At 33.7% G+C, this 13,104-nt stretch overlaps 1 protein-coding gene across 7 annotated transcripts in view; it reads right to left on the reverse strand.

Annotated features, from left to right (window-relative positions):
• Positions 1 to 11,748, reverse strand: part of LOC143222781 (RNA polymerase II-associated protein 1-like) — a 32,688-nt gene extending 20,940 nt beyond the window's left edge. For 4 of the 7 annotated variants that reach the window (XR_013012483.1, XR_013012481.1, XM_076449743.1 and 1 more), the window contains exons 1-2: positions 11,131 to 11,154; positions 8,502 to 8,664 (exon numbers count right to left, since the gene is read on the reverse strand). Coding sequence is in view for 4 of the 7 variants with exons in the window: in XM_076449743.1 (XP_076305858.1) it covers positions 8,502 to 8,664; positions 11,131 to 11,139 (172 nt within the window). In the remaining 3 variants the exon portion in view is untranslated. Of the gene's footprint in view, positions 1 to 8,501; positions 8,665 to 11,130; positions 11,155 to 11,529 lie in introns of those variants that run through there. The other 3 variants (XR_013012482.1, XM_076449744.1, XM_076449746.1) reach the window with 1 other exon arrangement.
• Between the last annotated feature and the right edge of the window lie 1,356 nt (positions 11,749 to 13,104).

Consider the following 13,104-nt stretch of genomic DNA (forward strand, 5'->3'; position numbering starts at 1 on the left):
GGGCAGCTACAAACAAAATAGCTAACCTTTTGAGTGGAAGGAAATACTGGATTGGAAAAAGTGTTATTAGCTATTTTTATAATGTTTGAATTTGTTTAATTTAAATGTAAGATAGAGAGCAACTTATAAGATCAAAAGTTAATATTTTCCCCCCTAAAAATATATTTCTGATTGGTACTTCCTTCCTCTTGCACAAAAGCTATCTAAATCATTGTTGAAAGAATTTTTAGTAATCAGTGCACCAATCTTTATACTCCACCATGCACATGTTATGTCACTGCTCTTCAACAATAGTATTGTGCCACCTATGATAGCACAGCTATCTTTCTCTGCTATTCCCACTCAATCCCCACTTTCAAGAACTGGCAGATTCTAGAATAGAAACACAGGTTTTAATGAGAAGGAATAGGAGGAATCATATGAGAGGAGCTATGTACCTTTTGTAAATACATTTTCAGTGGAAGTAAATGTGCTCTCCTCTCACACAATAGCTAGAATCTTACATTGCAAAAGTGGAAGACAGGTGTAGGTGCAGAAATAACAAACCAAGTGGGAAGCAACCTCCCAGAATGAACAGGTACGCTCAGGGATGAAAATGAAGTACAAGTGGGACATTGCACAACTTCTGGAACAGACATGCTCTCTACTGATCATTCTCAAAGTTAGACAAGTAATAAATAGATAGAGATGAATAAAATCTGTACATAGTTCATAGGTCAAAGGTCATTTGGAGTCAAGATGAAACAGAAGCCAGAAATCTTATAAAGCACTTGTTCTATTTATGTTTAAGTCTGATCTTTATCAGAGTTGGATAAATTAGTAAGTGGATAGAGATGCCTGAGATTTATTCATGATTTCTTAGGTCATCAGAGGTCTAATCCTGGAAACCTTTAAAATAATTCTCCTCTCAAGAATTTTATTTCATCCTTCTCAAAGTTAAAAAAATTAATAAGTGGAGAGAAGTGCCAAAAAGTTATGTGTGATTTTCAGGTCAAATACCATTTTGGGTCAGGTGGGGATAAAAACTAGAAATCTTATTAAAGTCACAGTATATTTTAGATCAGCAGGATACTTCTTTTTTTCATCTCAAAGCTGATGTACTGTTCTTCCATAACTCTCATTAGTCAAAATTTATACTTATCTACCTTATAATCTGGAAGGAAGGCCAGCTTCCAAAGCCACCCAAACCAAAAGTAATGCTATATTTATTAAATTAATTGTAAAACTCATTTCTTTTCCCTTACCATTATTGTGTACTGTGGCCTCACTGCCATCTACTGAATTTTGTTTGGCCTTGGTACCCTTGAAAATGAGAGAAAATCCAAGGCTGAAAGGCTTGACCTAAAAATGATGAATTTTCTAACCCTAGTTTATAGAACACTGTAAACTGAAGTTTTCTAATGAATGAGGAGTCATGAATATGAACCCTAAAAGGAGGCAGATAGTGCCACATAACACACAACATATAAACCAGAAAAAGGAGTATAGCTGCATAAGAATGGAAGGTATTGAAATGGGTGTAAAAGTCAAAATACAGTAACTAAAGCATAAGTTTTAGAAAGAAAAACCGAGGTCAGGATATAGAAGGACACAGAAGAAATGCTAAAGATGTGGGCAACATGAATGGTATAAAAACCTGAACAAGGACAACCACAAGCAAAGAGGACAAGGAATTAGGTTGTGAGGGAGGGAATGTACATTGAACATTAATACAAAGGCTGAAACATTGAAAAGGAAAGTGCATAAAGAAACACAATGATATTCTAACAGACAAAGCAAAGGCATGAAAAATGAGAGGAGAGGGAAAGAAAAAACCCAGAAGAAACATAAGAAAATAGTCAAGGCTGCCCAAAAGTTGGACACAGGTAAAGTGAACAAGCTTATGACAAACTACTGGATGAAGAACAGTGAAGAAAAGGTGTGAAGGATAGAAACCATGGTGAAGAGACAAAAGTTAGAGACATATTAAAACCCGTAGGAAACAGATATGGAAGGTACCATGAATTGAGAGTGACAGAAGCAACATGTGTAGTCAGATCTTCAGCTGAGACAATAAAAAAGTCAAAACCATGTATGAAGACTGAGTGGCAACATCTGTGGAATAAGGGACCACTTTGTAATGAGAATCTTTTTGGAAGATAATCAAACCACCACCAGGTAAAAGAAGCCAGGAGAAAGGCAAGCAAAGACCATAATGTGATGAAAATTGGTGCGAAAGAGACCTAACATGTGAAAGGAATTGGAACCCCACGATACATTACCTAAGTAAGAGTAACTTGCCTTAAACTCCTTGGAAAACAGTCAAAAGGAAATTGGTTTAATTCATATTAAACCTATTGTACCCCCATTCCATAAAAATTGTGCAGTTTCTTTGTACCCATAGCTTGTATGTAAGTATATGAAAGGTTTCCCACTAACACTTATAGTATTTACTGCTGAAGCTGAATAACAAAGGTAGAAAAATCAGTCACCAAGGTTTGTATCAAAATTATTTAAATATACAATTCAACTTGGTTTTTGAAAGTTGTAACATTTGTTTCTAAAACTTATAAAAAGGAAAATTAAAAATAATTAACAAGTTTTCAAAACGTATCTTTATTTATGTACTTTTATTGTTATTCACAAATTGAAGATGCAGATAATAAAACATATATGAAAACTGATTTCTCAATAAAGTAATAAGGTTTATATATTGCTTATTACCAGGAAAGGGACTAAGATAAATTTTTCAAACAATTAATGTACTTGTTAAAAATAAATCTATGTTAGTTAACCAGTAATGAATTTAATTTACTTTAAAAATATTGATTAAAAAAGGCAGAATTACCACTTTCACAATTGCACATTGTTGCTAAATACTTGTTATCACAGTTAATATAAGTCATCTATAGATTTTCTGTTGCTCTTCCATGTTGCAATACCCACAAACATTTCTGGATTAAGTTTTATTCACAATAAATTTTCACTGCTTTGTTGAAGGTTCCACTGCATGAACATTAAAATTTTGTTTCTACTCTGCCACATCAATTTATGCTCCTGATTGTATATGGTAACACAGCATGTTGACTGTTAGAAGTGATAACCAATTATTATTGCTCCTGTCTTTTAGAATTAGTAATTTCATGTAAAGTTTAAATAAATAAAAGCTTGTATTTAAGCTGTTGTGTGTATTCTTAGGTAATTAATGTCAAAGTAAGTTTAAACTCATGCTAATCAATTAGTATGTTTTATGTAATTTTGGAGAATCTGTTAGGAATACTAATTTTGGTTAGAGAAAGCATTTTCCTACATTGAAAATATATTTCCAATAATACCTACCCCCCCTCTTGCAAAATCACTGTTCTTCACTAGCACTACTCTCTATCAGCACAAAATTTCAATGCATTTCATAAGCCTTCCATCTCATACTTCTGCATATTTACATGCAAATGATTTTACAGCACTCCCATGGTAGATAACATCCTCTTCACACCTACACTCATTAATCACTTTACTAGTGGTCAGAATACCTAAACTATATACCACTAGAAGTGGAAAGAATGGGCAGAAAATGTGAGAAGAGATATCTATTGGAAATACATTTTCAGTGTAGGGAAATGCTACCTTCCAATACGATATCTCAGATCTGCTTATAAAACAGAAAGAATCCCAAACTGAACTGATGGAGGACTGATAAAAAAAAAAATGTCTCCCTTCCAAAAATACAAAAAGAGAGACAAAAGGTGTACAATTAAAAGAGAACACATTACAACTCAATGGAAGACTTAATTACATCTGATCTAAATATACTATTCATTCTTTCATGAGACCATCATGAACAAAAAAAGGGGTAAAAACAGGAAGAAATTGTGGAATATGTATGATCAATGAATGAGACTCTTGTATCAAGTGGCAAGGATGCGACAGACTGTAATGGTAGTTTAACCTCATCCAACACTAGGCTGTATCTGGAATTGTTAATCAGATCCATAACAGGTTAAAAATCACACACCCTTTCATGTGTGTTTTCTTATAGCAAAGCCACATCAGACTATCTGCTGAGTCCACAGAGGGAAATTGAACCCCTGATTTTAGTACTACAAATTTGTAGACTTACCACTGTACCAGCAGGAGACCCCACCTCTTCATCTTGAAACAGGAAAAACAAGTTTTTGTGCCAAAATCTGTTTCCACTTGTGTGCATTTCAACACTGGGAATCAACATCTCATAGACAGTAAGACATAGAAAGCCCCAACCAGATAACAACTCTCATCCAAAACCTAACTGCAATGAGTATGGTACTTATAGCCCACAGCAGGAGTATGTCCAATTGTACACAAGTGATGAAATATGTTGCATCCAGCTACAACCAACACCATATCTTCCAGAACGGTCATCCAACAGATGACAGACCACATGCCTGAAGTGCATCTCCAGTCCAAAACCTGGTAGCAGTGGGTATTTGTCATCTGGTTCACAATAGGAGGAGGAATAACAGGCTGCAAATGTGAGAACACGTGCAGCTAGGCCATCTCTAACCAACATCAGACCTAGTACATTTAGAGGATGGTATGGAGGAGGAACATATCAGCTTGAGGGGCAAACTGCAATATATATATATATATATATACACACACACACACACACACACATACAGTAATGTGCTATAATGTTAGGGAAAAAATTGCCATTCTTTCAATTTTATGGGGCTAATTCTTCTATGTCATACAGGAAGTAAATTCCAACAGTGTGGTAATGTTTCACTGATCCTTGTTGACAAGTGAATGAGCCAGGGTGACAAAACTTATGACTCTTTAAAATTCCCATCTACTTGTACCAAAGGCACATCATATGGGTTCTGCCTGAATGAACATACTGATCAAATTTCGGGTCTGAAATAAATGTTGTGGTACCCCATGCAGTGTATTAACAATATATATATATAAACAAGCAAGGAGCTAGTATATGGTACAGGTATATTCTAGAAGAAATCAATTTAATAGCGTCCACAAATAAACTTTGATAAAACAGTATTTAACACCATATACTTAGTTTTGTTGTCATGCCATAACCCAAAAAGCATAGGGAATCATCAATAGCATAGAGTTCACATTAAAGTTATGTGATGCTGGTTGGGCTCTCAAACAAATTATTGCAGACTTGAAATGACCCCTGAACACCACTGAGACTGAGACAGGTAAATCTGAAAATAGGAAAGGAAGAAGCAAAATACCTAAACTCAATATCTTCGTTTTTGCAGCCTTCATGAAAGAAGGAAAACTTCCACTGATTTCATGCATAAGATGAACAACCACAACAGAAAAGTGTCTAGAGAGGACTCAAGGAGAATGGAATATTTGGTTGTGTAGCAGTTAAAAAACTTTTTCTTTGATCTTCAAACATTGTCAAGACACTAAAATTTGTTAAAAAGTACAAAAACTAGTCTACTGATGATTGGAAAAGGGTGTTAAGGGTGGATGAGTCCATGTTTGAAATATTTGGTTCAAAGCATAGGTTTTATGTCTGGTCAAAGAAACTTACCTCAATGCATAACACCAACCATGAAGCATGGAGGAGGCAATGTAATGGTTTGGGAGTGTTTTGCTGCTAAATCAACAGGAGATATTTACAAAATAGATAAAATAATAGACTAGCACAAGTACCCTCAGTACTAATCGACCATAGTATACCCAGTGGTTTTTGTATTACACTATGTAACAATATTTTTACTTTTTCTTGTTCCTGGGCAGAAAGTGTTATTTCCCAATTGCTTATGCCTAAAGTAAATGGAAAAGACCTATTTTTCTCTTCAAACTTTGTTTTTGTGACCTGGGTAATTAAATTTTCAAATTTACCCATTTTCCAGAACATTCTAGGTAGATTCAGTGCTGAGTGGTTGATACAGAATTTTCTCAAACTTACAAGAATTTTCATGAACTTTCTAGAATGTTGTAGAACTTGTGAGAATTTTCAAGAACCTTTTAAAATGATCTAGAACTTTCCATAGTAATATATACATACAGGGTCCTACCACTCACCACTTCAGTGTAGTTCTAACTGCACAAGTGAACACACAGACCTATCAGATTTTATCAAAGAGAGCATCAAGAAACTGCAAGCATTTTGCTATGTATGTGACCAATTTATCAAGACAATAGCAAAAACATACTCTGTGATAGCATCTGCTAAAATGTGTGGAGCTTACAAGGCACATTTCGGCATGCCTGTCAGGGATCAAGACTAACCCTGGGCATCTCCATTTTACCTGTAAGCACTGGATAAAAACTCTAGAAGGTAAGACAGACAATTTTTGCTTGCTGGAATAGTAAGATTTTATATTATACAAATTTTAAACCTTTTAAAATTTAAATATCTTTTTAATTTTTTTTACATTTCCAATAGTATAAAAAAAATATCGCATATAAAATATTTTGATGAGCCTCTTACACATTACTTGTGCATGAAATAAGTTTATTCTTCATAATAACAATTTTATTTTGCTCTTTTGCAGGATGGTACAGAGGGAAAAGAGAGCCGTGAAGTTCGCTATTTCAAGAATTTGGCGTGAACCCACTGACCACTCAAGCAATTGCTACTTCTGTATGGCAGACCATTCCAAACATCAGGCCAGCAAGAATGCATCTGCTATCAAGTATCCAGACCTTCCATCATCCATCGCCCATAGTGCCACACTGTCCTGAGCTCCATGTACCCACTCCACCATAGAGAAAGCAGCAATCCTCAGAAGAGAGTAGCAAATCAAAAGAGGAGATAGACGTTAAAGATTCAGATTACAATTTCAGAGGTGCAGCTGGTGAGAGAAACCCATACTACCCCAACCAAAGAGACCTCAATGACTTGATCAGAGATCTTGGTATAACAAAGTTGAATGCCAAGCTTTTGACATCTAGACTCAAGGAGTGGGATTTGTTAAATGAAAGTGTGCAAGTCCCAAGTCAGAGGAAGTGTCACCAACATTTTTCAAGCTTCTTCACTCATGAAGATGGGCTCTGCTTCTGTCACAATATATCTGGTCTGTGTAAGACTATATTTGGGGACTGATACATGAAAGTGATTTACATTACAGTCACAAATCCTGTTGTAAATTTGCCTGTTTTTACACAGAAAATAGGTTAATTTCTAAATTTCATTATCTAGGTCACAAAAGCAAAGTTTGAAGGGAATATTGGCCATTTTCTGTACTTTTACAATATAAGCAATTAAGAAATAACACACACTATCCAGGAACAAAATTTGTGTTACAGAGTGTTATTCATAAAGGATACTACTACCAAGAAGATAATAACCCCACACACTCATCCAACCTATGCAGAAATTACTTAAGAAGGAATCTACTGGAGTCATTCAAATGATGCAATGGTCCCCAATGAGCCACATTTTCAACCCAAGTGAACAGATGTGGTACTTGATAGATCACAAACTTGACAAATCAAAAGTTACTTCCAAAGAAACTATGAGAGTGTATTAAAGAAATTTGGAGTAAAATCTCAAAAGACACTTTAAGTATGTTGCAACAATGCCTTAAAGACTGTCTGCAGTTATTAAAGCAAATGGAGGGCACACAAAATATTAATTTGTTGAACTCAGGCACATGCATTGAGTTTCTATTGTAGTAAATATGAAGATCAATAAAATTTTGATGTTTCAACTGCGATTTACCTTCCATTGTTCTTTGAAGGTAGCCTGAAATCACATTTCTGGTTTTTGTCCTAACACTTTTGCATAGTACTCTATATATTTGTGACATGGTGGAGTACTTCAACCAAAACACGGTGGCATCTGGAATGGAGCATTAAGTGTGTGGTAGGAAGGTCAGTCACTCCATCTAGAAATGATACTAAATGTAACCAGGTTATCTTCTACCAAAACCAGACCCGCTGGGAATGTACATCAAGATGATGGTGGAAGGAGGAATGCCATAGGAGAAAAAAGCAATCTGCTAGATATATATATATTGTGCTACAACCAAAACCTTTAATATTTTGAACTATATGTCAGGTCTACAGTAGGAAGTACAATATACCAGTGATACTTGCAAAATGCCATTGTCTATTCTCACCTTAGTGAAAAAAAAAAAAAAAGTCAGTACTATGATGGAAAATGTCAACAAATCCAAAAACACAAATCAACATGTCTGTACAGTACTGCTGCCAATTGAGAAGTGATTAATGAGTGAAGATGTGAAGAGGGCACTAGTTACAATGAGAGTGGTGCCCAGTTCCTTTTGGTGAAGAGCTGCTACATAATCATTTGCATATGGATATGCAGAAATTGAAGATGAAAGGCTAGTGGCATGCACTGAAAATTTGTGCTGATAGAGCACAGTACTTCTCAAGAGCATAAAGAGAGTGCAAGTTGATCCCCAAATAAATCAAACTTGTTTGTATATTATGATACTCATAAAAATATCTCTAATGGAAAATATCTTTTATAATACAACTCATTTGTCTTTTTGTTAAAAGAAAACTTCAGAATATAAAATGAAATATCAAGAACATACCTCTTGAGGCTGAATCTTTCACTTCCTCCACTGCTTTTCTCTTTTCTCCAACACTAACAACTTTTGCTGAAGGTTGAAGTCTACCTGCTAAAAATTCTTCCTGCATACGTTCAAGTTCCTCTTCTGAATCTCCCCGTGAGGGACGTTTAAAATCCATATTTGCCTAAATTTAATGAAAATAAAATAAAAGCTGTATATTATTATAACATCTCACAACAGTGTTCAAAGAAGATTGCTGCTAATAACCTAACAACAAACTCAGATATTTCCAAGAGAATGAATAGATACATGTACAAAGCAAGAATATTTTTTCATGGGTCTAGATACTCATCATTATAAGGGTTCCCAATCCACCTTTTCTTTGTGGTTAGTCTTTACTCTTATTCTTTTTTTAAGTTGTTATAACCTAAATTAACTCATTGAAATACATTTTTTAAAAAGAATTAACAACTGTGTTGTTGGAACACCTTTTCATCCATAATTTCAGATGTGGAATGCCAACAAAGCTTAGGGCATCACTTGTCAGTCAAAATTTTAAAGAATGGAATGCCATAGAGATTATTTTATATCTTTTGAGTTAACAATATATTTTGATTACTGTGTATTTCAGAAAGAAAATTATGGCATTTTAGTTATGAAAACCTATTATACATAATGCAAGTCATCAGAAAATAGTAAGTCCAGTGAGAACATTTGAGATTCCACACATCATGCATGCATCTAAACAACTAATTCTACCCTTTATATCTACAGGGTGGCCTGTAAGTCCCTACCCATCCATATGTTATTATGTTATATTCAATTACGCATGTATTATAAATTTCTTTTTTTCAGAGAAATATGGCCAATTTAAGCCCATTTACACTTGAAAATATCTCAGAGAACATGGTGTTGCACAATATTATGCAGTGAGAATGAGGAACAGCACACAGATACACTGGATACATAAGATATATGGATGGGTAGGGACTTATGGGCCACCCTGTATGTCTATAGATATGTTTAAAACTGTCCTCATAATTTAATTAAGTTACTGAAAAACTACTACAAATAAAGTGCACCCTCTACAAATCAAGGGTGTGAACAACTACTAATCAAGGACAGTTTAAAAGTAGCTATAGGCAAAGTTTAAATACCAGTGGATAGAAAATATTGTAAACAATTATACATAAAGTGCAACCTCAACAAGTCAAAAAAGAAAGAAAAAAAGGTAAACTGTTTTTCTACTTCTTTATAATTGTTTCTATTCAATGGTATTTAAATTTTGCCTATAGTTTATTTCAAACTGTCCTTTATTACACCCTTTTATATCCTCAGAGCATGTAATATGAACAAAGGCCTAAACAAATAAACAATTTGACAGATAAAGGGAATCATACGAAACAAACACAAATTGGTTAATTGTATTTTCATAAAATTACAGTTTCTTACTGAATAAAATTTGTACATTAAGACAGGCAGAAAAATTCTAAAAAAATCCTTAAGTGCATTGGTTACAAGTGAAACTCCTCAGAGCAGTGCAGAAATATAAATTTCAACATTTAATACACTTTTCATGAATTACATTATGTAATTGTTACAAAATATGGAGATAAGGAATAATCATATTTTGATTACAAATTTTTGAAGGGATGTATCAAGAAGTGTCTGTTGTGAATTGGGCAGTTCAGTTACTTGGAGATACTGATCAGATGTGGAAAAAATTTTAAATGTACATTTTTAAACATTCTAGGTAAACATATTCCTTGTAGAAAGAAAATGATAGCTTAAAGTAAAAAGCAAGACAAGCTTACAAAGAATTTAAGGTATAAAATTAAAGCATAAAAATTTATGAAATTTAAGTTGATAGGTATGACGGGAGATTTTATTTCTAGGCCAAATGGGGCTTGCTTGTTCACAGAGGCTGTATCATTCATTTCAGAAAAATTCAAGTTCAATCATTATCATTTACACATTTACTGAGCCTTCCCTTAAGTTTACTGTATTAACCACATTTTACTTCTGCTAACATTTGTTATCACCACCTAGTTTTCATTTAACTTTAAATCAAAGCCTTACTAAGTAACTGTATTAGACTGAAATTTGAAAATGAGACTGGGTGGTCGTAACCCTCAAGTTTAATTTTAATTGTAACATTAATTACATGACACTACCACAGTACCTAGTATTAGATCTTAAACCTATAAGTACATATTTACATCATTACAATATCAAATTTGATGAACATCTTAAGTTCTATATTCTTTTCTTCCATTGTTACAATTGCAAAAATCACACTTTTGATACTTTAACTCCAAGTCTGGCACTGAGCATTCAATACCAAATTGATTCACCTTATCTGAAGGCTGAAGCCATTAAGACACTAACTAGAATTTATAAAAACTAACAATAACAGAATGCTACAGATCAGTCAGTCTAAAGGAATTTGCAGCCCTAAACTTTTAAAGTTGAACAAACTGCCTGTTATTTCAGATATCATGACTTGTTTTGCAAGTGATATAAAACACAAAAGACAGTTGAATATTATATACTTTATGGAGGTACTTATAATGTACATTACATGCAAAAGTTACAACTTGTAAAATATAACTTTAGATTAACTTTTGAAGGATAAAGCTAAATTATTTACAGTAAACATCTGTTCAGAACTGTCACTGTGTCAGTGTCAAAACTGACAAAAGTCAAAATGAAACTTTACTTAAAGGTTTCTTTCGGTTTCATTTTCACGAATAGCACAAATTAACACTGAAGTAATTCGTGATGAAGAGAAACCCAACTGAAATAAAAATGTATCTCATGATGGCTGATACACGTATTAAAACTTTTACTTATAAAGCATAGAACGTTTCAACTTTCTTAGGTCATCTTCAGGTTGACCCGAGATACAAATTAATGCTGAATTATTTATTGTGCGATCTTTGTTTGAGTCAATTATAATGTGAGGTAACAGAATTTTACTTTTATTTTATGGTGTCGCTTAGTGCAGCTAATATTTTTAAAATTATATTCAAATTAAATATTAACTCACCTAATATTGATCTAGCTACAACACGTTTAAGATTTTGTGTTTGTATTAGGCAATTGAGATAAGGTTCTCCTAGCGATAAGTACAAATATTAAAGTTGTCTGGAGCTGAGTAAATTTGCAAGTCTAACCACTAAATAAAAACGCTGCCTTGAGTTCGTCCACATAACATAGTTAAAACAAATTATTTCCTCTTATTGGTCTATATTGTTTTTATCTTAAAGTATTTTGATCTTGGAATATTGCGTTTTTTAAAAAATTAAGTTATTCTTCTATTTCTGTACCCTTACCAATTTATTTACTGAAATTAATAACTGATATGCATATTGTATTCTTCGTTAGCTGTTTTTTTTTTATAAGCGATAAAATTTGTATTCAAATTGTTTGAAAGTTTTGTTTTGAGCTTCTATAATTGTTAATGTTTATTAAATTATGCTTTTTGTTCAACTCAGGTTGTAACGGCGTTTTGTTTTAGTATGTTACAATAACTACAAAATGTACAAGCGATTCAAACCCCTGTACATAATTGAAATGTAATCTTCCTTTAAAAGTTTAAACGAACGATTTAAATTGCATGATATAGACACCAATAAAATTATTAATAAATTCATTTATCAGCCATGCTGAATAATTAAATAAAATACAACATATTATGAAGTGTTAAAATGTATTTAACATTAAACTATGATATCAGAAATGCAGAAACGTTTAAAAGCTATGTTTGCTTATAATATCGAAGAAAAATTACCGAAGGTAGTCTGACTCAACAATAGTAATAGAACTTGCACGAGGGCAAACATTTTTCATTAGGCAAAATGTGTGGTACAGAATAGTGCCATACGTTTGTTATCTTTGTTAACAATTGTGGAGATTTTGTTGTTGAAATGTGTATTGTTCTTTTTTTTTTAAATATAGTGTTATTAAGTCTAAATAAGATTGATTCTTGAGGAAATGGAATGCTCAGCAACTCAAAGAAGTTATGGCCAAGAGTGAGAGTTAGTCACTCAAAGGATACAGAGGTATAATACAGGGTGTTCGGAAAGTCACTGTGCACTTACATATTTATTGCGATGTGGAACAGGTGTATCTGGCAATTTTTCAGCAAATCGCTGTCGCACCACATCTGTGTATCTACCACCTTCTCCGAATACGTGTTCGACGAGCCATACACGTTCTTCAGTTGTTAAAAACATATTGGGATCAAAATCTGAAATATAATAACATATGATTACAAAACTGCACAGTGATTTTCCGAACACCCTGTAGAATTTCAGGTTCGTGTGTTTGTTTGTTTGGAATTAAGCATAAAGCTACACAATGCTTTATCTGTGCTTTGGCTTTCGCTTGTTTCGAAACCCCGGGGGGATGGATATTGGGTTTAGGAACAGTCCTTTTCAGGATGTCAAACTCTGTCGATGCTGTGAAGATTCATGAATTCTTGCTTGTTGATGCCATAGACTCAGAAAGGAGAATTGCATATATCAGTGCCCAGAATGGCTGGTGTTTTCCATTAAGGATCGACTTCAGTTTGAAAATGCGATGATGACTAAAGATAGTCAAAGTGGTATGGTGTCTGATG

Source organism: Tachypleus tridentatus, chromosome 8 (genome assembly GCF_004210375.1).
Source record: "Tachypleus tridentatus isolate NWPU-2018 chromosome 8, ASM421037v1, whole genome shotgun sequence".
NCBI lineage: Eukaryota > Metazoa > Arthropoda > Merostomata > Xiphosura > Limulidae > Tachypleus > Tachypleus tridentatus.